General features: G+C 41.3%; 1 protein-coding gene across 1 annotated transcript in view; it reads right to left on the reverse strand.

Moving 5' to 3' along the window:
• Positions 1–21,158, reverse strand: part of Rad54l (RAD54 like) — a 34,077-nt gene extending 12,919 nt beyond the window's left edge. The window contains exons 1-9 of the mRNA XM_015485045.2: positions 20,495–21,158; positions 20,323–20,409; positions 18,436–18,555; positions 9,336–9,396; positions 8,505–8,640; positions 7,971–8,040; positions 7,567–7,855; positions 6,806–6,930; positions 1,983–2,133 (exon numbers count right to left, since the gene is read on the reverse strand). Coding sequence (XP_015340531.1) covers positions 1,983–2,133; positions 6,806–6,930; positions 7,567–7,855; positions 7,971–8,040; positions 8,505–8,640; positions 9,336–9,396; positions 18,436–18,555; positions 20,323–20,409; positions 20,495–20,497 — 1,042 coding nt within the window. The 5' untranslated portion in view covers positions 20,498–21,158. The remainder of the gene's footprint in view (positions 1–1,982; positions 2,134–6,805; positions 6,931–7,566; positions 7,856–7,970; positions 8,041–8,504; positions 8,641–9,335; positions 9,397–18,435; positions 18,556–20,322; positions 20,410–20,494) is intronic.
• Positions 21,159–24,231: the final 3,073 nt, after the last annotated feature.

The following is a 24,231-nucleotide window of genomic DNA, read 5'->3' on the forward strand; positions in this document are numbered from 1 at the left end:
AAAAAAAAAAAAAAAAAAAAAAAAAAACATTAAAAAAAAAAGTCACAAAACTTTTTTTTATAAAAAGTGTTTACTTCACAAAACAGGGATGATCTCAGGGGCAGTGATACAGGCCTATAATCCCAGTGACTAAGGAGGCTAAGGCAGGAGGATCCTAAATTCAAGGCCAACCTTGGCAACTTAATGAGATACTGCCTCAAAATACTAAATTTTTAAAAGAGGCAGAATTGTAGCTCATTGGTAGAGTACGTCTGAGGTTCAAGGCTCAGTAATGTTTTTTAAAAAAAAAAGAGAGAATGGTCTCTAAATGATCAATGAACATATTGAAAGAAGTGACTTTCTTGATTAGACAAATGCAATGAGCTAGGACCCATCAGAGTAACTAAAATTTTAAAGTAATAAATATTGGTAATATTGGTGATATAAGATTGGCAAACTGGTGGGCTGGGGTTGTGGCACAGTGGTAGAGCACTTGCCTAGTATGTGTGAGGCACTGGGTTTGATTCTCAGCACCACATATAAATAAATAAAGATCCATTGACAACTAAACAATATTAAAAAAAAAAAAGATTAGCAAACTATAACCACAGCTAGCCATCGACCATCTATTTCTATAAAGTTTCATTAAATATAGTCATGACCATTCATTTACATATTATTTATAGATGCTTCTATACTACAACAAAAGAGTTAAGTACCTATGACAGAGAAAGATGACTTATGAATCTAAAATTCTATCTAGTCAATGAAGACAAAGTTTATTGACCCCTGATGTAGACACAATGGAATTTTCATATACAACTGTTACAATCAGGAAAACTGGAGTATATAGATGAGCAGAATATACAACCTAGTGATTCCACTCTTAGGACAAAGAAATACATACTTGCCCAACAGAAATAAATACCAGGCTGAAGTACAGACATGTACAAGAATGTCCACAGCATCACTATTTAAAAGAATAAAAACCCAGAAGCCACTGGGCACCATGGCACACACCTAAAATCCCAGTGGCTCAGAGACTGAGGCAGGAGGATTGTGAGTTCAAAGCCAGCCTCAGCAAAAATGAGGCGCTAAGCAATTCAGTGAGACCCTGTATCTAAAAAAAAAAAAAAAAATAGAAAATAGGGCTGGGGATGTGGCTCAGTGGCCCTTAGTTTAATCCCCAGTACATCTCCCCACCCCCACAAAAAATGGGGCAGGGGGCTGGGGATTTAGCTCACTGGTAAAATGCCCTGGATTCAATCCCCAGTATGGGGGCGGGGGAGGGGAGCAAATCTAATCCATAGTGTCAGAAAGTATTTACTTCTAGGTGAAAGAAGATAATGACTAGAACAAGGGGGCTGGTATGGTAGTAACTGATCAGGTAATGGTTACACAAATATGTTCACATTATGGCAATCTTGCTACTCAGCAATTCTCCACATAAAGGGCCTCTCCAGAGGACTGGCAAGATGGAGACGCAGTAACCTTTCCACAAATATCTATATGCAAGAATTGCCCAAATAATATTGGCCAGGGACTGGGGGGAAGGAATGATTGAAGAGTTATTATTTAAAGGCTAGAATGTCAGTTTTGTAAAATGAACAAATTCTAAAGAAGAACAGTGATGATTGTTGTAAAACAATGCAAATTTACTTAATAACACTGAACTATACATTTAAAATGATTTTTAAAAAAAGAAGAAACTATTCAAGACAGAGTAGTTTGCTGAGGTCAAAGGTCTAATTATAAGGAAGGTAGGGTGTGAGGAGCAAAAATGCCCTATATATCATCCCTGCTGCTTTTACAGAGAAAGAAATGGCCAAAGTGGGTCTTGCTGGGTTGTCTAGCAGAGCCAAGACCTCCCAGTGGCTTTGCTGCTTCCTGACTTCCTCTAAGATTCCCTAGTCTAACTAACTAGCATTCTCTCCTTAATTTGAGTTACACTCCCAGGACAAGAAAAAGCTCCTCTCCATTATGACACAAGGCTGGATTCTTACCCAGGATGCCCGAATTAACAAAATGTACCAAGCTGAAATATTCAAGCAGATCATTCTGGATGGGGGTCCCAGAGATGAGCACCCGTCGACTGGTGTTCAAGCTATTCAGAGCCTGGTAAGTCTGATTTTCAGAGTTCTTGAGTCTGTGTCCCTGAAAGAGAATTTTCACTCAGGGTATATAATGTTGCATCCCTAAATGGTATAAAAGTCTTATGTAAACAGGAAAATAAGAGTCACAAACATGACAGGTCCTGAGACCTTGGGAACTAGGCAGAGAATAGCGCAAGAGTTGGTTCAACCACTTGCTTGGGGAAAAATATCAAACTCAAGAGAGAGACCTTTAGTTTCCAGACCAGTGCTACACCCATAAAACAAGGATTCCCTCTGTTCCCTCCCAACCCTTTCCCTACCCAATCTCCAGTCTTGGCAGCTCACCTACCCACTTTAGAGATCATGTGGCCACATTATAGATCCTTGCTTTCTGGAATTCCTCATTCCCTAACAGTCCAACAAACTCAGAATCTTCTGAGCCAAATATCTTCTGTATTAGCCTCCTGGCCTTGACTGGACCATCAGTGCTAAAGGAACTTGACTAGACTCCTTCTACCAGAATCTACATAGCTAGTATATCTAAAGAGCCTCCCTTCACATCTCTTCCCTAGCTCTCATTCTCCCTGTACCCTAGCCACACACACACTTAACTTCTATTTTAGGCCTTTTTTTTTTTTTTCAGTTGTCAATGGATCTTTTATTTTATTTTATTTATTTATTTAAATATTTATTTTTTAGTTGTAGTTGGACAATACCTTTATTTATTTTTAATTTTTGGGGGGGGGGTAGCTGTAGATGGATAGAATGCCTTTATTTTATTTGTTTATTTTTATGTGGTGCTGAGGATGGAACCCAGTGCTTCACGCATGCTAGGCAAGCGCTCTGCCACTGAGCTATATTCCCAGTCCACAATATCTTTATTTTATTTGTTTATTTTTATGTGATGCTGAGGATCGAACCCAGAGCCTCACATGCGCTAGACAAGCACTCTACTGCTGAACCACAACCCCAGCCCCTATTTATTTATTTATGTGTAGCACTGAGGATTTATTTACTCATTCATTCATTCATTCCTTTATGTGCAGCACTGAGCATCAGATCCAGGGCCTCACACATGCCAGGCAAGTGCTCTATCACTAAGCCACAACTCCAAAGAAATGCATACTTGCCCAACAGAAATAAATACAGACTCAAGTATGGATGGGCTGTCCCTTTGTGCCTCATTGACTTCTACCAGAATCTACATAGCTAGTATATCTAAAGAGCCACTTCTAGAAAATGATAAAGAAACCTACTACCTTCTCTTCTTCTCCAAGAAACATATGGGCAAGATCAGGTTTGTGCCTTTTCTATGTTCAGCTCCCACTCCATGCTAAGCAAATCACACATAACTCAATGACTAGTGAAAAAATGCACAAACACCTCTGGTCATCCTTTGACAATGCAATTGAATGTACATCCTCCACTGATTCCCAATTATAGGGTCAAGTCCAAGATCTTTAGGCTCATTAGTTCAACATTCAAAGCCCTAATTATTAATTAGGCTCCAGCTAAATTCTTTGACAATCTCCACAACTTGTCATAGTCCAGGAAGACTTGCCTCCTCAGCACACCCTTGCTGGATTTCCCTAGATCTTTGTCAATGCCACTTCTCTGCCTAGAGCTTTCCCCAAAAGACACATTCCTCAAATGTCAACTCCTATGCAAAACCTTCTTCAATGACCCAAGACTACTGGTTTCTCCCATCTTTGTGTTCCTACGAACTATATACACATTGACGCTACTATTTAGTGAAACTTTTAATGTGCCAGGCACTGTCTTTAAGAACTTTACCTATATTTTCTCTTTTGGAGGCACTGGGAATTGAACCTAAGGGCACTTTACCACTGAGCTATATTCCCAGTCCTTTTTAATTTTTTATTTTGAGACAGGGTCTTTTTTTTTTTTAATATTTTAAGTTGTAGATGAACATACAATCTTTGTTTATTAATTTATTTTTTATATGGTGCTGAGGATCAAACCAGTGCCTCACACATGCTAGGCAAGCACTCTGCCACTCAGCTACAGCCCTAGCCCCTTGAGACAGGACCTTGCTAAGTTGCTTAGAGCCTTGCTAATTTGCAGTTCCTCCTGCTTCAGCCTCCCAAATTGCTGGGGTTATAGGCAGGCACTACAATGCCCAGTTTGATTCTTCTTTTCTAAAAGCAAAAAATTTACCTAGATTAAATATTACCACTTCTATCTCTTTGAAATATGACTCCTATTAAGTATCATCCATGTATTTTATGTGTTTCCCCAGCATCTTTAACCTGGCTGGCTCTGTGTGAGTAAAGTAAATGGATCTGAATGAGGCACAAAGGGACAGCCCATCCATACCTGAGCCAAGCTTTTGATTGATTCCATGGCTTCTGACTGAGGATCAGGATTCTTTTTTTTTTTTTTTTTTAACAAAAAGAGAACCAAGTATACTAGAGAAGTGTCAGCTAGAAGGAAGCCACTGTGCACATTGGGAACATGAAAGCATGGGATATCAACCCTTCCCTTTCCAGGGTCTAAAAGGAAAAACTGTCTCCTGGAACAAGATGACCATTTTTTAGGACTTTGGCTTCCTTAAGTATCTGATAATTTGACAAAAGCGGACAAAAAGGTAAATGAATAAGGACTGCAGTGTGGCAAGAGGAAATATGGTCTCTTGTACTCTGCAGTCAGCTCTTAAAACAGGACAGAGTGATGAAGAAAGAGAACAATAAAGAATGGGCAAAAAATGGGCTGGGGTTATTACAACGATTGCCTAGCATGTGTGAAGCACTAGATTTGATCCTCAGCACCACATAAAATTAAATAAACAAAATAAAGCTATTGTGTCCATCTACAACTAAAAAAAAAAAGAATAGAAAAAATTAAGATGAGCCAGGTATAGTGTCACACAACTATAATCCCAGTGACTCAGGAGACTGAGGCAGAAGTTCGAGGCCAGCCTCAGCAACTTAATGGAACCTGCCTTAAAAGCAAAAAATTAAAAAGGGCTTGGGAGGTAGCTTGGTGGTGAAGATCCCACTCAGTTCAATTCTCAGTACTGGGGGGGAAAAAAAAATCAAAATGATTCCAAGTCTCAAGGACTCAATAGTTCAATACCCTTCTCTTCCACAATGCCGTGGCCTGGACCAGGTTCCTGGCATAGTCCCCTCCATTGTTTTTTTGGTACTAGCTATTGAACTCTGGTGGAGCTTTGCTATTAAGCTACATTCCCAGCGCCCCCCCCCCCTTTTTTTTGAGACAGGGTCTGGCTAAGTTGCTTAGGGCCTCACTAATTACTCAGACTAGTCTTGAACTTGCAATACTCCTGCCTCAACTTCCTAAGTTGCTGGGGTTACAGGCATGTATCATAGCATCTGGCAACCCCCCTCCATTATCATGAAACAGATGCCAGGACCCAAGCAGAGGGCAGTCACATGCATACCCTCAAGCTCCTAAACCCTTTACCACTCCCTAGAGAACAGTCCATTAGGGTATCAGCAATTTGCAGACAATGACTGACTTTTCCTAAATTCAAAGGCCCAGGTAGGAAGTAGTTCACAATTTGCAAGCACAATATCCAAAAGTAAGTTTTTGTCCTCTGTCCCATCCCTACACTCCTCAGATACTAGGCTGTTCTAGAAGCCCCAGAGCCCAGCCAAGCATGCCAATCAGATAGCAGGTGGGGCCAAGTCTTTCAACCAACTCTCTACTAGTGTCCTAGAAATATGAAAAGGACTCTAGTGCTCCCCATAAGGTACAAACAGAGCAGCAGCCTCAGGGTAGCCAAGTTCACTAGAGTCCAGGAAGGCTCTCTAAAGTAAAAGTACCAGGCTGGAGATGTGGCTGAAGCGGTAGCGCGCTCGCCTGGCATGCGTGCTCGCCTGGCATGCGTGCGGCCTGGGTTCGATTCTCAGCACCACATACAAACAAAGATGTTGTGTCCACCGAAAAACTAAAAAATAAATATTAAAATTCTCTCTCTTTAAAAAAATAAATAAATAAAGTAAAAGTACCCAGCCACCCTCACTATTTTCTGAATACTAGCATCTTTACCACAATTCCTGCATACTATAATAATCCTATGAGGCCAGGTGCAGTGGCGCACACCTATGATCCCAGCTAAAGCCTTAAGCAACCTGTCTCAAAAAAAAAAAAAAAAAAAAAAGGCCTGGGGATATGGATCAGTGGTTAAGCATCATCCCTGGGTTCAATCCCCAATACCAATAATAATAATAATAATTCTATGAGACAGGTACTATCACCCCATTTTCTTGATGCAGAAACAAAGGCTCAGGTAGTTAAGTAAAAAATCCATAGTCACACTACTGAGAAGTGGCAAAGCAAGGATATAAATAAATATCTCTGACTCTAGATCTTATTATCTAAAACACTGTGCCAACTCATAGAAAAAAAAATAAATAAATAAAAAATAAAACACTGTGCCATGTCTCTCTACCAATCCAAACCCCTCCCCTAACCCCCATCGTTCAAGGTTGTTCTTTGGTCTAGGAATACTGTCTAGAAACAACAAAACCAATCGGCCCATAGCAACTCACTCCCCTTAGAGTTCTGAGCACTGTTTAATCTCTTTGGCAGATTGGTGTTACAAGCTCTACTTCTCCCTTATCTTCTCCAAGACAGCTTCATCTGTCCTCAGCACTCTAAGTGATTAGTGAAGCTCTGAGATGGTGGCAGTACTCAGGTTAGGAGACTTTCGTGGATCTTGTATACCCAGACTGTTGAGCATCAAATACCTCATCACATATGACCAGTCCAACACTTCCTTTCTGAAGAACTCCAACATGAAGGCGGAAAGTCTCATAGGAAATGATGAGGATAGGAGAAGGCACTCTGGCTCCACGCTGGTTCATGAATCCTTCTACAACAGAAAAGTTTTCAAAGAACCAAATCAGAACATATTAAAGAAAAAAATTATTCTTTCTCCCTCCCTCCCTCCCTCCCTCCTTCCTTCCTTCCTTCCTTTGTGTGCATGCATGTTATTGGGGATTGAACCCAGGGCCTCAGGCAAGCTAGGCAAGCATTTTACCACTGAGCTACATCCCCAACCCCTTTTTGTTCTTTATTTTAAGACAGGGTCTCACTAAATAACACAGACTGACCTTGAACCGGTGATCCTCCTCCCTTGGCCTCTTGAGTAGCTAGGATTACAGGTGCACACTACCACACCAAGCAATGGCTGTTAATGTAGCCTAGAAATGATTATTTCAGCTATTTTCAATGAAAATTCTATTCCTGCATTGCCCTCAACTCTAGCCACAAGTAAGCATACACATAAGAAAGCAAGCAGCAGAGCAGGGTATGGTGGCACACACCTATAATCCCAACACTTTGGGAGGGTGAGGCAAGAGGACCACAACTTTGAAGTCAGACTATTACCTCAAAATAAGAAATAAAAAGGACTGGGGATGTAGTTCAGTCACAGAGCACCCATGGGTTCAATCCCCAGTACCACAAAATAAATAAATAAATAGAGGATAGGTAGATTAAATCATACCCAGCTTTTGATCTATCTCATCTTTAGATCCTCCATCGATGGCCAAAGGTTGGATCCTTCCTCCAAGCCATTTCCCAACCTCATTATACCAGTTCTTCACCAGACTGGACGGCGACACCACCACTGCTTTATCAATTTCTGGCTTGCACTCTGGACTTTGGCGCAAAAGTGTCCACATCAACGTGATGCACTGCAGTGTCTTTCCCAGGCCCATTTCATCAGCCATGATGCAGCCATGGCTGCCAGGTATGCGCCTACTGGTGACACATTCCCACAGGAACTTCACTCCCTGGGGAATAACAGCATTCAGTCCACTTTGGCATCTATAAAACCAATGCCCCAGAGAAAGTAGTCTCCCAGGCTCAATTCCCCACCCATACCTCATTCTTCTCACCCTCATTTACCTCTCTCTGATGAGGCCGCAAAACCTTACTAAGAATAGGATCAACAACCACATGGACAGGAAGTTTTTCCCTGAGAAAACACAGCAAAAAAAAAAAAAAAAAACATGGTGCTCAGACAGGGGCAGGGGCACACCCTCAGAAGTTCAGAAGTTGTGTTCTGCCCTCAGGAAGTTGTGTTCTGCCAATCCAGAACCACAGACACAGCTAAGAAAGTACCTTTCTGGCCTAGTCCAAGTTCCTGCTCTAAAAGTTAGGAAAGAAAGATGGATTTCCCATGTCTTCACTTTAATTAGTCCTCTCATGATTGAACATGGTAGGAGGAGTGAGGAACCCTACTAACTGGACATGACCACAAGCTCTTCCTCAGGGTCTCCCCTCCCCTGACCACCAGTTTCTGGATGATTAAATAACTAAAACAGCTCCATGATAATCTATTCCAGTCCCACAGAAAAGTCATACCAAAATAATCCTCTGCCCATCCAGGTATACTCTTAGAGAAGACTACAACTGCTGAAGGAATATCAATGCACATACTTGTCAAGCTTCAGCTGATCATGGGCACTCAGTGGGGGAGGCTCGTACAGAATCAAGGCACCTTCTTCCAGGGGATCATGAAGAGCCCGGCGGACCCCAGTCCTTTTCAGACCCAATGCCCGAGAGCCCAGAGGACCTAGAAATCAGCAATCAATCTGTCAACTAAGACTTTATGTTCAGGAGCTCCAGCAGGTCCAGCTTGAATGCACATCCTTCACATAACCTTTCCTGAGCTTTCATATGATCCACTCTTTCCCCAAACTCCTCCAAACCTGGTTTGGACACCTCTACCTAACCATTATTTCCTCAGCCTCAGATCAGAGCTATTCCCATTTTATTTCTCCCATTCAACTCCAAACTCCTGGAGGGCTGGAACTTGTTCATCTTGAGTCAGTCCTGGGAAGGTCTGAAACCTTAAAGAGGCTTTTCAAGTCTGAGAGCTCTTGAGGGCTGGCATCCTCCCTCCCCAGCCTGTTTTAGCACAATGCAATGCCCTAAATAGAACAGGGGGAAACTTTGTAGAAATGAGGATTCCCACACAGCCTCATAAAGGAGATGCCACTGGATACATTTAGACTGAAGGAATCCCAGGTCCATTAGCTACTTTGGCCTACCAGGAGCTTTCTGAACATTGGCATATCCCCACAAAGAAAATGAAGTGCAGTCAGTCTTGACAGTCCTTGCTGAAGCTAATATAACTTTCACACAGGGTCATCCTAAATACAGTCAAAGCAGGACTGACATCTTCATTTCCCATCTAAGCAAAGGTTTTTAATCTATTCAGGCACATTCATACATGACTAATTAAAAAAACTGAAGTCTCCATTTTACCTTGATAATTTGGAATGGGGACTTTGAAAGGCTTTGACAAAATGCTTCGAATAAATGCTTCCTAAAAGAGAGGGGGGTGGTGCAGAGAGGGAGGAAGAGAGAAAGAGAAAATCAGGGATTCAGGACTTATTAATGAGTTGTTATGGGACAATATTATTATGATATGCTCCACATTAGGTTTTGTACAACAGCTTCCTTCCATCTTTGAGATTTCATGTAAGGTTTTACAATACCTAGGAACAGCAGAAGTGCCATAATTCAATCAACCATGAGGCTCAGAATTCACTTGTTCATGTAAGACCATGCCAATGAAGACACCTGGCTCTTCTCTAGGGTGCCGCACCTTAAGAAGCAAGCATTCTATACTTACCTGTACAATACTAATAGACAGTCCTAATATATGGGTTTAACCTCTGTCCTGTAGAGCTATATCTTCCCAGAATACCTTTTTTTTTTCCTTTTTAATGGGGGGATGGGGGTGCTAGGGATTGAACTTAGGTCATTGTACATATTAACTACATGTTCTACCACTTAATTAGACCCCCAACCCACAAATTTTGTTTGTTTGGTACTGGGGATTGAACCCAGGGCTGCTTATTTTTTTATTTTTATTTTGAGATAGGACCTCACTAAGTTGCTTAAGGCCTCACTAAGTTGCTGAGGCTAGCCTTAAACTTGTGATCCTCCTGCCTCAGCCTCCCAAGCCACTGGCATTATAAGCATGCACTATCACATCCAGCTCTACAAGTTTTTGTTGTTGTTGTGTGTTGTTGTTGTTGTTGTTGTTGCTACATCATTTTGCCTACTGCATCTAATTCTCACATTAATATCTACATCAGCCTCCTTAGGAACTAAACAGCCCAACAAAGAGTAGTAATAGTCAGGCATGGTGGTACACACCTGTAATCCCAACTACTTAAAGAGACTGAGGCAGGAGGATTATAAATTTGAGGCCAGCCTGGGAAACTGAGCAAAACCCTTCCTCAAAATAAAATTAAAAAGAGCTGGAGATGTAGTTCAGTTATAGAGAACTTGCCTAACATGTACTAGGTCCTAGATTCAATAGCCAGTACAGAAAAAAGAAAAAAAAAAAAAAAAAGAGTACTAGGAGTGATAAGAACAGAAGTATTAGTAAAATAATAGTAGCAACAACAACAACAACAAAAATGAACAATAATGATGGCTAACAATGTATGCTAGATGTGGAACTAAGCCTCTTACATTCATGTCAATATTTAATCCTAATACCTATGAGATTACTGTATTACTGGTATTCCATTTAAAAATAAGCAAACTGAGGCTCAGAGCAGTTATATCACTTTTTCAAGTCACACAGCCAAGATTGATCCAAGATTTTCCTAATTCTGGGCCCCTAATCAGTGGGCAGTATGGCCTCCTACCAACATATTACATATAGGCATACTGACAGCCAAGAGCCAACAGCTTCCTGCCATGGAAAACACAAGAGAAAGAACACGTGAGAGGGAGGGCAAGACCTTGCCAAGAAAAAGCAAGTGGGACATGGGTAAGAGGAAACAGACACATGCAGATCCTAGAGACAAAACCTTAGTGCCTTCATCTAAAAGCCTGCAAGAAGCCTCTGCACCAGCACTTCAGCCTGGAATCAGCACTAAACCATAGGCTATGGTGGTGAGGCAGCAGGGAAGTTAATATGGAGCTGACAACTAACTCCTAGGGAAGTTTGGTCCATATGCACCTAAGTCCTTTGGGAAATTAAAATAATCTGTGAACCTAGACTCTAACAACAGAGATCCTAAAGGTAGCTAAACTGGGAATGTGTTATAAGAAAAAGCAGTAATGGAAAAACAAAAACCCTCCCTTTTAGCAAAAGTAACAATAGAGAGGACCCTCTCTTGCCCTGAAATTTTCCTTTTAGTTGTTTTGTTTTGTTTTGGTACTAGAGATTGAACTTGGGTACCATACGCTGAGCTACATCCCCTGTACTTTTTATTGCAGGACCTCATTAAGTTGCTGAGGCTGGCCTTGAACTTGAGATACTCCTGCCTCAGCCTACTAAGCCTCTGGGACTACCAGTATACACGACCACACCCAGCCCAGCTCAATGTCTTTGAAATGGGAAAAATATGGGCTGGGATCATGGCTCAGAGGTAGAGGGCTTGCCTAGCACGTGCGAGGCCCCGAGTTCAATCTTCAGCACCACATAAAAAATAAACAAAATAATAAAGATATCAGGTCCAACTACAACTAAAAAAAATAAATATTAAAAAAAAAGAAATGGGAAAAATGTAATAAATATTACTTATGGTCAGTAAAGAAATATGGAGAATTGAAGGTCACTATCAACCAAATCTTTTTTTTTTCTTTCACAAAATAATCAATACTTTGTGCCTGCGCTAGCTGCATCTATGACATTCCTATACATACCTACATACATAATAATTTAAAATAAGTTACAAATGTTGAAAGCAAAGTAACAATTGCTTATACAAAAGTAAATAGGCACTATGTTTTCTTCTTGAATCATTTTTGCTACATAATTGCAATTACATATCAGTAATCAGTATGTTACTAATCTACAGAATACACTTTGAACCCTGAGGTATGGCAACTCCCAGAGACAACATGTAAACCTGAATATTTTGAGTGCTTTTTGTTTCTTTCTTTATTTATGGTGTGGGGGGCGGACCAGGGACTGAACCTAGGGGCGCTTAACCACTGAGCCACATCCCCAGTCCTTTTTATTTTGACACAGGTCTCATTAAGTTGCTTGGGGCCTCGCTAAATTGCTGAGGCTGGCTTTGAATCTGCAATCCTTCTGCCTCAGCCTCTGGAGACACTAGGATTATAGGTGTGTGCCACCACACCCAGCTCAAGTGATTTTTTAAATAGTCACCCCAAATCTTGTTTATTTGCAAATTTCTTTTTTTTTAATATTTATTTTTTAGTTATAGGTGAACACATATCTTTATTTTTTGAGGTGCTGAGAATCAAACCCACTGCCACATCATGCTAGGCAAGCGCTCTACCTCTGAGCCATAATCCCAGCCCCAATTCGTTTACTTTTATGTGGTGCTGAGGATCGAACCCAGGGCCTCATGCATGCTGCCACTGAGCTACAGACCCAGCCCTTATTTGCACATTTCTTTGCAATCTGAATAAAACTTTTATTGACATTCCTAACTAACATGTTACAATTATTCATAGCAATGATAATCATTGTGACAGATGCTAACAAAAAGTTACCCTTAAGTCAAACAAGAGGAAAAATTTCCTTTATTATTTGATATTAATTCTAAAACTGATATATTTTCAAGATTGTCAGTAATAGAGGCTAGGTTTAAAGTTCTCAGTAGCCAAGAATTTATGCTCCAAATTTAAAAACAGGCTTTTAATAGAACCCAGGAGCCAAAAATTCTGCAGGGAAAGCAACAGGTTTAGTAACTGGTAAGGAAAATGTTAAGAACCCTAGCCAAAAATGCCTGATGGCCACACCCTGCAAGACTTCAAATGGCCAGCTTCCAGGGATCTGGTGATAACACCAGAATCTGGCAGAGGTAGATGGGACAGCATGCTCTCATTCTTTGTTCACTTACTTGCTGATAACTCATGCCATTCTGCCCTTCTGATAAAAGAGGGAGAGCATCCCCCCTCTTTCCCCACCAAGGCTAAAGCTTCACCTTCTGCATAGATTTAGTCTGTCAGTTATGTCCTACATTTCAACATCTCCCTCTCTGCTAGTATCTGACCAGAATGCTTAACTCTCTCCTACCTTAACAAAAATTCTGGGGCAGGGAACGTAGCTCAGTAGTAAAGCATATACTAAGCATGGGTGAGATCCTGGATTCAATCCCCCAGCACCAAAACAAAACAAAAATTCCTTTATCTCTTATCTCTTCTCTTCCACAGGCAAACTTCTAGAAAGCCCTGTTTGGTCCCCCTTCCTTACCTCCCACTCCTGTCTTGCCACCTTTACACTCCTCTGCCCAAGGTCACCAATGGCATACATGACCCCAATTCCAATGAACATGATTTCTTCTTATCTTACTTGATAGAGCTGGTCATTCCTTCTTAAATACACTTCACCCTTGATTTTCATGACACCAATTTTACCACTCTTCCATCTTTCTGGAAGGAACTTTTATACTTAGTCTCTTAATGGGTGCTTCTTCCTCTACCTAACCCCCTTAAAAGTTGGTGTCCCTTAGGCTTAGGATTTAAGGCCTCAACTCCTCCAAATGACACTCCAATGTGCTTCCAAGGTATCAAATTTCTTTATGCTACTGACCTTCAAATCTATTTCTAGTCCCTACCTCATTCCTAGGCTCCACATCCACATTTACAACAGCTTCCAATCTTAGATATCCTACAGGCCTTTCAAACTCATCACGTCTAAGGTTAAAGACTTCTTATCTAAGCTCATCATGACTTTTGTGGGCCCTAGGAACTTTGTCTCTAAAGCCTCTTCCACCATTAAAAATATATATATTATTTATATATGCTTAATATTTTTTTAATTAATAACATCTGGTGTTAGTGTTTAATAAAAAATAACATTGATTTATATAATATATACTTAAATACATATGCGCGCGCGCGCGCGCGCACACACACACACACATATATATCTCACATATTTTCATTCTATGACTGCATTGGTATAAAGACAAATACAATCCAGGCTAGATTCATTACTATACTCTTTCACCTTCTGATTTTAAAAGGAATTAAAGGATGCTACTGGTTAAGGAAGATAAGTAGCGGGGGTCTCTAAATCATGGCTAGTACAAAGCAGATAGTCGCCTAGCTTGGTGGTGCATGCCTGTAATTCCAGCAGCTGGGGAGGCTGAGGGAGGAGGATCATCAGTTCAAAGCCAGCTTCAGCAATTCAGAGAGGTCCTAAGCAACTCAACAAGACCCTGTCTCTAAATAAAATCCAGTGGTTAAGCACCCCTGAGTTCAATCCCTGGTGCAAAAAAAAAAAAAAAGACTGTCTGCAAATAAATTAGTAGGAAAGCAGCCAAGAAGCAAATGACTACAAAAACAACTTATAAGAGTGCACCCTAGGGCTGGGGATGTGGCTCAAGCGGTAGTGCGCTCGCCTGGCATGCGTGCGGCCCGGGTTCGATCCTCAGCACCACATACAAAGATATTGTGTCCACCGAAAACTGAAGAATAAATATTGAAGTTCTCTCTCTCTCTCTCTCTCTCTCTCTCTCTTTAAAAAAAAAAAAATTGTTTAAAAAAAAAAGAGTGCACCCTAGCTGGGCATGGTGGCACATGCCTGTAATCCCAGGAGCTCAGGAGTTGAGTCAGGAGGATTGCAAGTTCAAAGTCAGTCTCAGCAATGTAGCAAAATCCTAAGCAATTTAGCAAGACCCTGTCTCAAAATGAAAAATAAAAAGGGCTGAGGATGTATCTCAATGGGTAAACAACTCCAGGTTCAATCTCCAGTACCAAACACACAAAAGAGTGCAATCTATATTGGAGGGATGAAGAAACTTCACCATGGTAGGTCTAGTATTGTGGCACTTGAAATTAAATGTCATCAAAAGTCCAGCAAGTTTTCCTTCCAGTATGTGATCAGGTGTGAGAATTTCCAAACAGAACTGCACCTCAGAGTACAGCTACTGGTGCTTTGCAGAAGACAAGTAAGGCCTATGTAGTTGACCTTGTTGAAAACACCAACCTGGAGCCGGGTGTGGTGGCACAAGCCTGTAATCCCAGTAGCTCAGGAGTCTGAGGCAAGAGGCTCATAAGTTCAAAGCCAGCCTCATCAAAAGTGAGGCACTAAGCAACTCAGTGAGACCCTTTCTCTAAATAAAATACTAAATACAGTTGGGGATGTGGGTCAGAGGTTAAATGCCCCTGAGTTCAATCTCTTGTACCCACTCCCCAAAAAAACACCAATCTTTGCACTATCCCCAGAAAATGTGTAACAATGATGTCAAAACACATCAGTGGCCACATAAGTTAAGAACATGCCAAAGACTCCACTACCATGGGAAACATTTCTCAAACATATAAAATAATAAATCAAATCTTTCTGTTATTAATAGTTCTAAATGCTAGATATTTTCCCCCAGGAGTCAAAAGGTACCTAAATATGCAATTATAAAAGGAAAAGCAGGGTATAGGAGTGAGGTATTGGCAGTTTTTCCATGTTTATTGGTGGGTAAATTTTTAATACAAATTCGGGAATATAAAGCATTAATGCATGTCAAAACATTTCAGCAAACAAGTTTCAGGAGTTCAACTTTATAACAACAATAAACAAATCAGTTAAATTTTTCTGGACAAGGCCATCATTTTGTGTTCTGGGTTTTTTGTTGCTGTTTTTGTTTGTTTTTTTAATGTTTATTTTTTTGAGATGGTGTCTTGCTTTGTTGCCCAGGCTGGCCTCAAACTTGTAGGCTCTAGTGATTCTCCGGACATGGCCTACCAAGTTACAGGAATTTCAGACATGTACCATGCACCCAGCAACTGTATGGTTTTAATGTTGTCTGTCTTCTGTCAAATTCCTATAAGTTTGCTATTAAAAATATCAAACTATTTTGGGTGGTGCACAACCGTAATCCAAGTAAATTGAAAGGCTGAAAAAAGAGACCACAAATTCAAGGCCAGCCTCAGCAACTTTAGCAAGACCCTATCTCAATATAAAAATTAAGAAAGACTGGGGATATATATAGCTTAGTAGTAAAGCACCCTGGAATCAATTCCCAGTACCAAAAAATGTTAAAAAATAAATAAATAAACAAACTATTTTAAACTGTTTCAATAGTTTAATAAGCCATGCTTACAAAAGGCCTTCCACTCGGTTTCTGCAGTTTTTCAAATCTTATCTCTCAGCACCATTTCCCAAATTCCCACACTGACAACTGATCCAACCCTACTAAATCCTTTTCAGGGCCTCCCTTACTCTCTAGCTCCCAGCCTTTCACAGGCTGTTGCTCTTTCTAAAGGATTCTTATCCCTTTTACCTAGCTAACCATCCATTCCCTTCAACTCTTTTTTTTTTTTTTTTTTTTTTTTAAGTTATGGATGAACAAAATACCTTTATTTATCTCTATGTGGTGCTGAGGACTGAACCCAGTACCTCACACATGCTAGACAAGCACTCTACCACTGAGCTACAACCCCAGCCCCTCCCTTCAACTCTTAATCAGACTATTCTGCAGATTCTTGTCTTCCCAGTCTTTAGACTGTTAGGGGATTGAACCCAGGGCCTCAGGCAAGTTATATCACATAATTCCATGGGACAACCTGAACAAATTCTAAATGAAAACAATCTCACAGGGCTACAGACCACTTTAACACCTTTATGTGTGTGTTTTGAGATAGGGGCACTACCACTGGAGCTACAGCTACATCCCTCACCCCTTTTATTTTTTAGAGACAGAGCTCACTAAGGTGCCCAGGCTACCTCAGACTCCCAAGTTGCTGGGATTCCAGGCACATGCCACCGGGTCTGCTAAAACTATTTTTTTAAAGCTCAAAATAACAATTAAAAATGCATTATTTAGGGGGCTGTGATTGTAGCTCAGATGTACAGCACTTGCCTAGCATGTGTAAGGCACTGGGTTCAATCCTCAGCACCAATAAAAAATAATAAAGTTCTTAAATATCTTTTTTAAAAATAAATGCATTATTTAGGGCTGGGGTTGTGGCTCAGTGGTGGAGCACTTGCCTAGCCATGTGTGAGGCACTAGGTTAGATTCTCAGCATCCCATGTAAATAAATGAATAAAATAAAGGTCCTTCAACAACTAAAAATATACATCAAAAAAATTTAAGGGGCTAGGTTTATGGCTCAGTGGTAAAGCACTTACCTAGCTAGGTTTGATTCCCAGAACTACATAAAAAAATAAAGATATTGTGTCCATCTACAATTAAAAATATTTTTTTTTTTTATTTTTTTAGGGCTGGGATTGTGGTTCAGTGGTAGAACACTCACCTACCATGCATGAGGCACTGGGTTTGATCCTCCGTACCACATAAAAATAAAATAAAGTTATTGTGTCCACCTACAATTAAAAAATAAATATTTTTTAAAAATTTTTAAATGCATTTTCACAGCAACTCAGGTGGCTGAGGCAGGTGGATCACAAGTTCAAAGCTCGTCTTATCAAATTAGCAAGGTCCTAAACCCCATTTCAAATTTTAAAAAAGGCCAGGGCAGGGCTGGGGGGCAGGTTGGGGCTGGGAATGTAGCTCAGTGGTAAAGTTCCCCTGAGTTCAATCCCTAGTTAAAAAAAAAGAAAAGAAAAAATTATTTAGCCAGGCATGGTAGTACATGTTTGTAATCTTAAGTACTGAGGCAAAAGGATTGGAAGTTCAAGCAAGGCCAGCCTGGGCAAATTAGCTAGACCCTACCTCAAAATACAATAAATGGGCTAGGGATATAGTACAGTGGTAGAGCACTTGCCTAGCATGCATGAACTCCTGTGTTCAATCCCCAGTATTACCCTCTGCAAAAAAAAGTATTTAGTCAACCAGTTCAGAGTAGTGGTACCACTAGGGATGTGGAAAGGCAATATAAATTTGGCCAAGTTCTAGTCCTAGGAAGTAGGCTTGGAGGTGTTTATTTTATGACATGTTACACAATTTTTTATAATTATTGAAAATAATTATATAAAATTACTTGCCAAACGCACAAATGAATAACCTTAATTACATGTTCCTATTTTTCCTTTAAAACATTTCTCAGGAAGCTTTGGAGTCAGGGAGATAACACACAGAACCCATGATGGTGATTTGACTTTATTAGAGGAAACACAAAAAGGTATGGATGGGACTCTTGTAGTCCACAAAGCCATAAATAGAGCTAGAGACCAAGGTACCATAAGGATCCTGGGTCTAACACCCCATCATAGCCTTCCCTCTCCTCTATTTTCATTTTTTTAGGAATCTGAACCACCTGAGATCTGGTGCCCACATAGTAATAATAAACATAGTAAAAATAGTAAAAATAAACTCTCACTCAGGCACCCTTGTCTCAACAGGCCACAACAGCTATAGACAGGCTGGCTACAATGTCGAAGATAGAGTCTCTACTGTAGGAATCTACTAAGGCAAAAGGACTGGACATACATATACATAGGTAGGTTGCAGTTTTGACTTACATGTTGACTGCTGTCCAGACAGGGTGGTCGATTTGTTAGCTGAGTTAAAGGTTTCCGATAAGGGGACAAGAAACACTCTTGGATCTGGGTCTCATTACTGGATTTCTGTTTCTTCTGTGTCTAAGAAAAGAAATGGCAAGCTGAGGTCTGAAAGACCAGAAATCACCCTAATGGAAACTAACACTTAAAGTGATTTTTAAAAATATTTATTTATTTGTTTTTTTTAGTTGAAAATTCACATAATACCCTTATTTATTTATTTTTATATGTGCTAAGGATCAAACCCAGGGCCTCACACGTGTTAGGCAAGCACTCTACCACTGAGCCACAACCCCAGCCCTTAAAGTGATTTATTAGAGCCAGGTGTGGTAGCACACACCTGTAGTCCCAGCTACTTGAGAGGCCAAGGCTGGAGGATCAATTTGAGCCCATGAGTTTAAGACCAGCCTAGGCAACACAGTATAGCTCCATCTTATTTAAAAAAAAAAAAAAAAAAAGAAGTACATATTAAGTGCCAGATGAAGTGCTAACGTCTTCACATGTTATCACAGCAATCCTGTTTATTATCCTTCTTTAGTAGGATATCCTTTTTTAATTCTAGAAAAACTGGAGCTTAATGAGATCAAGTAACTTGCCTCAAATGAAGGAAAAACAATGGAAGAGGTAAATGAAGTAAGCCTGGGAAAAGCAAGCCCACCAGCAGTATGGAATCATAGCAGACCCAACCAAGTGTTTCCCTTCCTGAGTTTCCCAAAGGGTGGACAAGAGTACAGCTGTACCCAACTCTCACATCACCCCCAATTCAGTCCACCACACAGCAGTGAAGACACTAGCACTACGCATTTCAGGAGCAACACACAGCTCCATCCCCGATCCACCTGCAGAGAATGATGCCACAAGTTCAAGTGTAAGACATACAAGGGACAGTTAATGTGCCTCCCTTAGCAGGTGGAAAAATCCCCACCAGCGATGCAACTAAAGAGAAGGCCCCAATAGGCAATCAGGAATGAACCCCTCTTGTACCAGCTTGTCAAGTTATTTGAAGCTCCAATGATTCTTTTTTTTTTTTTTTTTTAGTTTTAGGTGGACACAATATCTTTATTTTTTTATTTTTATGTGGTGCTGAGAAACGAACCCAGTGCCTCATGCATGCTAGGCGAGCGCACTACTACTTGAGCCACATCCCCAGCCCTTCAGTGATTCTTAAGACACATCTGAAGCAAACACCAGGCCTCATTCCACCCTTTACATGCCTTTACTTACAAACTGTCCTACAAAAAAGTGCCTTCCTTCCTTAGCTGATCCTTTTCTCCAAAGCTCCATTAGCCAAACCCTTGATTCTTAAATTGCTCTCTTTCCCTTTAAAGTAGTTATTGCATGACTCTGTTTACTTTTATATATGTCTTGTCCACAACCAGCAAGCCTCCAAGGCATGAAGCAAAGCACAGACCTCAGTTCAAAGTAGAACATATTGCACTTGAGTATGAGCAAGACTGAAAGGCCAAATTAAGCTCAGGATTTTAAGGTAGGTCCAGAAAATTCTACTATTCTGTGACATGGGGCAAGGGACAAATAGGAGGCTGCTAGTTACTATTGTAAAGGCCTTTATCCCCTCCCTCTCCCCCATAAGAGTCAAAGGATCAACCTGAGCTGTTTCTTGGCTTTGGTGTACCCCTCCCAACAGGAAAACTAAGGTTATATTAGCTTCTAGTGAAGCTACAAAATTTTATTAATCTGTTCAATGCCTGGCACAGAGGGGGAGCATCAATTACACTGCTGAACATATGACTTTGGGAGGTGACTATGTAAACCCAGAAACCAAGTCCAGGCTTCCTTTCTGCCCAAACAACCTGAATTCCCACCTTCCCTATCTCCTTGGGCACTCACCACTGCCTCAGGCTGCCAGTCTTCATCATCATCAGATCTGCCTTCCAGTTTCCTTCTGGCCAGCTGACTGGGAGCTAAGCTCCTCCTCTGTAAGGGGAGAATGGAAATGGACCCTCAGCCTGAGCCCATTAAACCTAGACAGAATTCCTGTCTCCCCTAGGTTCACACTTACCATCCTGGGGCCCAAACGTCAAGTATCCATCAGCCAAAGGTGAAAGGCACTCAGCAGCAGAGAATGCAGGACGAGGGGTTGATGTAGGTGGAACTGCTATATTATTCAGAATATGGACTAATTAAAAAGGGGGCATGGATGGAGGGGACCCAGCCAGGAGTAGGAGTTTGAGTCCAAAATGCGAGAATGTTGATCGTCAGTTAGCCGAGTCCAGAGAGTAGACCAAAGAGGAAGTGTCAAGGCACAGTAGGGTATAAATCTAGGATGGGGAGGATACAGGGGGGTCCCAGAATGGGCAGAGTGGAGTCAGGATAATGGTCTCGGTTAAGAGAGGAGATCTATGAGAGGTGGGGGCGGTAACCAAGGTCCAGAAGAAAGAAGCTGGGGTTAAAGTTCGAGGCCTAGGAAGGGCGAGGAGCCCGCATCCGGAAGAGGGGGATTTCCCGGGGCTGGAGTGCGGATAGCGTACTGGATCGAGGGAGGTCGAGCAAGGATCCAAGAAGGACCAATAAAAACCCAAACTGGGAACGGAATCCCAGAAGGGGCTGAAAAGAGAGGCAGAGATGGATTCCGGGACACGCAGTTCCCCATTAACCTTCCTCTTCCCCAAGCGCGCGTTAACAGTCGCTAGGCTGGGTCAATCGAACCTCCCGCCATGCAGCCGCTCCTTCACTCATTGGCTGCGTTCGATGTGTTCGGCACTCTCCCCCCAAGGAAGGGGCGGGGCTAGTGATGTGGTAGAAGCTCAGCTGCACTGGAGGCTCAACCAACCACCTGGGAGGTGGGGCTAGGCGAAGCGAACGCCCCCGGCTCAGCCTACTTGCTGACTTTCGACGTTGGCCCCTGGCGTTTTGTTCTACCATTGAACTGGCTGTGCTACAACTTAAAGGACGATTTGCTATGTACTGGGCCGCGGAGGAATTACCACCTAGGGTAGACGCCTAAGGTTTAGGAAAGGCGAGTTGGGGTCGGGTTCAGGAACTGATAGCAACCTCCAACTGCCGGACCCGAAAGGAGGCCTGGGTTTGAAGTCTTGTTGGCTTATCTAGCATGGAGTGCTCAGCCTGGGCTCTATGTGACGGGCTGGAGCTGTGGGATGTGACCATCTCACGTGTGAGTGTCTTGAAAGAAGCTGCCTTCTCCTAGAATGGAAGCGTCTTTAATCACCCAATTTCTCAAAACTTAAGTTTCTTCATATTTGAAATGGTAATAGAACCCAGTAGTGCAATTGCTGGATTGCATGGTAGTTTCATGTTTTGGTTTTGGGGTGTTTTGTTTTGTTTGGGGTTTTTTATTATTATTGTTTTTGCGGCACTTGAGCATTGAACCCAGCGGCGCTTTACCTCTAAGCAACATCCCCAGTCCTTGTTTGAGACAGTGTCTTCCTAAATTGCTGAGACTAGCCTCAAATTTGCCATTTTCCTGCCCCAGCGTCTAGTGTCTGTGGCATAAGGTCGTGGGCCACTGCGCTCTACAGCTGAGCCACAACCCCAGCCCCATTTTTTGTTTGTTTTTAAGAAACTGGACAAATTGTATTTCAGAATGTACCACTCTACGTTCCTGTCAACAATGTTTGTGCAATCCAGTGTCTCTGCATCCTCGTGGATTTAGTGTTACTTTCTTACTTTAACTATTCTGATAAATGAAAAGTGATATCTAATTGTGATTGTGATTTAATTTGCATTTCCCTAATTTATTTATTTATATATATTTTATTTAGTTAGTTAGTTAGTTAGTTTAGATGGATACAATACCTTTATTTATTTATCTTTAGTTGGTGCTGAGGATCAAACCCAGGGCCTCACACAAGCTAGGCAAGCCCTCTACCACTGAACTACAATCCTAGCCCCATTTCCCTAATTTCTAATGACACCGAACATCTTTACATAGGCTTATTTGATATCTGTAGATTCTCAAAAAAAAATGTCTCTTTTTGCAATTTTTAGTTGAAGTGGTCTTTTTTTATTGTTTTGTTCATTCTTTATATATTCGATACCAGTCAGTTATGTAGTTTGCAAATATTTTCTTAACAGTCTCTTTCACAGAATAAACATTTTTTTTGGGGGGGGGGCGGATACTGGGGTTGAACTCAAGGGCACTTGACCACTGAACCACCATGCCCAGCCCCAGTACCATGAGTTGCCTAGTGCCTTGCTTTGCTAAGGCTGGCTTTGAATTTGCTATCCTCCTGCTTTAGCTTCTAGAGCCACTGGGATTACAGGTGCCTGGCCAACACATAATTTTGATAAAGTACAATTCATCAATTTTTCCTTTTTATGGATTAGGATTTTGATGTCAAATCAAAGGCCCCCCCATCCTCTTGAGGATTGAACCCAGGACCTCCACATACTAGGCAAGTGTTTTACCACTGACCTACATCCCTAGCCCTCAACATTTTGCTTGGCACTCCATCCCCAAAATTTTCTCCATTTTTTTACCTAAAAACTTTTTGCTAAAAGTGGTGAGTGGCCCAGGCCTGTAATCCAAGCTACTTGAAAACCCAAGCAAAAGATCTTGCAATTTTGAAACCAGTCTTGGCAACTTAGACAATGTCTTAAAAATAGAAAGGACTGAGATGTAGCTCAGTGGTAAAGAGCTCCTGGTACCACCAGAACAAACATACAAAAAAAAAAAAAAAAAAAACCTTCATACTTTTACATTTAAATCTGTGATCCATCTTGAAGTACTTTTTTTTTTTTTAATATTTATTTATTTATTTTTCGGTGGACACAACATCTTTGTTTGTATGTGGTGCTGAGGATCGAACCCGGGCCGCACGCATGCCAGGCGAGCGCGCTACCACTTGAGCCACATCCCCAGCCCCTTGAAGTACTTTTTGTATAATGTGTAATGTTTAGGTTGGAGTCTTTGTTTTGCTTATGAATGTTCAACTGAGTTGTCAAAATGTAACTGGAGCTGGGCACAAAATCAGAAATAGGAAATTCAAGGCCAGTAGTGTGGTTTCACAAAGTTAGCAGCCCAGCAACTTCTTGTTCCTGCATATTCAGCATGTGACTTCCACCTTTCAGTCGGAAATAGCTGCTCAAGTTCCAGATATTCTGTGAAGGGACAAAGGACTACACACTCCACTCTTTATGGATTATGGATATTATCCATAAAGTAGACACAGGGATGATACAAGATTCTGCCACTGTTAGTCCCTTTGTGTGTGTGTGTGTGTGTGTGTGTGTGTGTGCGCGCGCGCATGCGTGTGATGCCAAGGATTGAACTTGTTAGGTAAGCACTTTACCACTGAGTTACATCCCCAATGGATATATGTCAATTTTATGTATCAATTTGACTATTCCACAGGGTGCACAGATATTAGCCATTATTCTGGATGATTCTCTGAGAGGTTGTTTATGAAATTAATAAATTAGATGTCTGAACTAAATTGGATGACTGGAGTAAAGCAGATTGTACTCCCTAATGTGGTTGGGTCTCAGGCAATAAGTCGAAGACCTAAATAAAGCAAAAGGCTGACCCTAATCCCAGCTACTCAAGAGACTGAAGCAAGAGGATCATAAGCTCAAGGCCAACCAGACACTATCTCAAAAAATAAAATAAAAAAGGGCTGGGGATGTAGGTCAGTGATAGAGCACCTCTGACTACAATCCTTAATACCACAAGAAAAGAAAACAGGGGAGGTGCTAGGGAGGTAGTTCAGTGGTAGAGCAATTGTCTAGTATGCAACAGGCCCTAAGTTCAATCTCCAGTATCTTTTTTTTTTTTTTTTT

The sequence above is a fragment of the Marmota marmota genome, unplaced genomic scaffold (assembly GCF_001458135.2).
Source record: "Marmota marmota marmota unplaced genomic scaffold, marMar, whole genome shotgun sequence".
Lineage (NCBI taxonomy): Eukaryota > Metazoa > Chordata > Mammalia > Rodentia > Sciuridae > Marmota > Marmota marmota.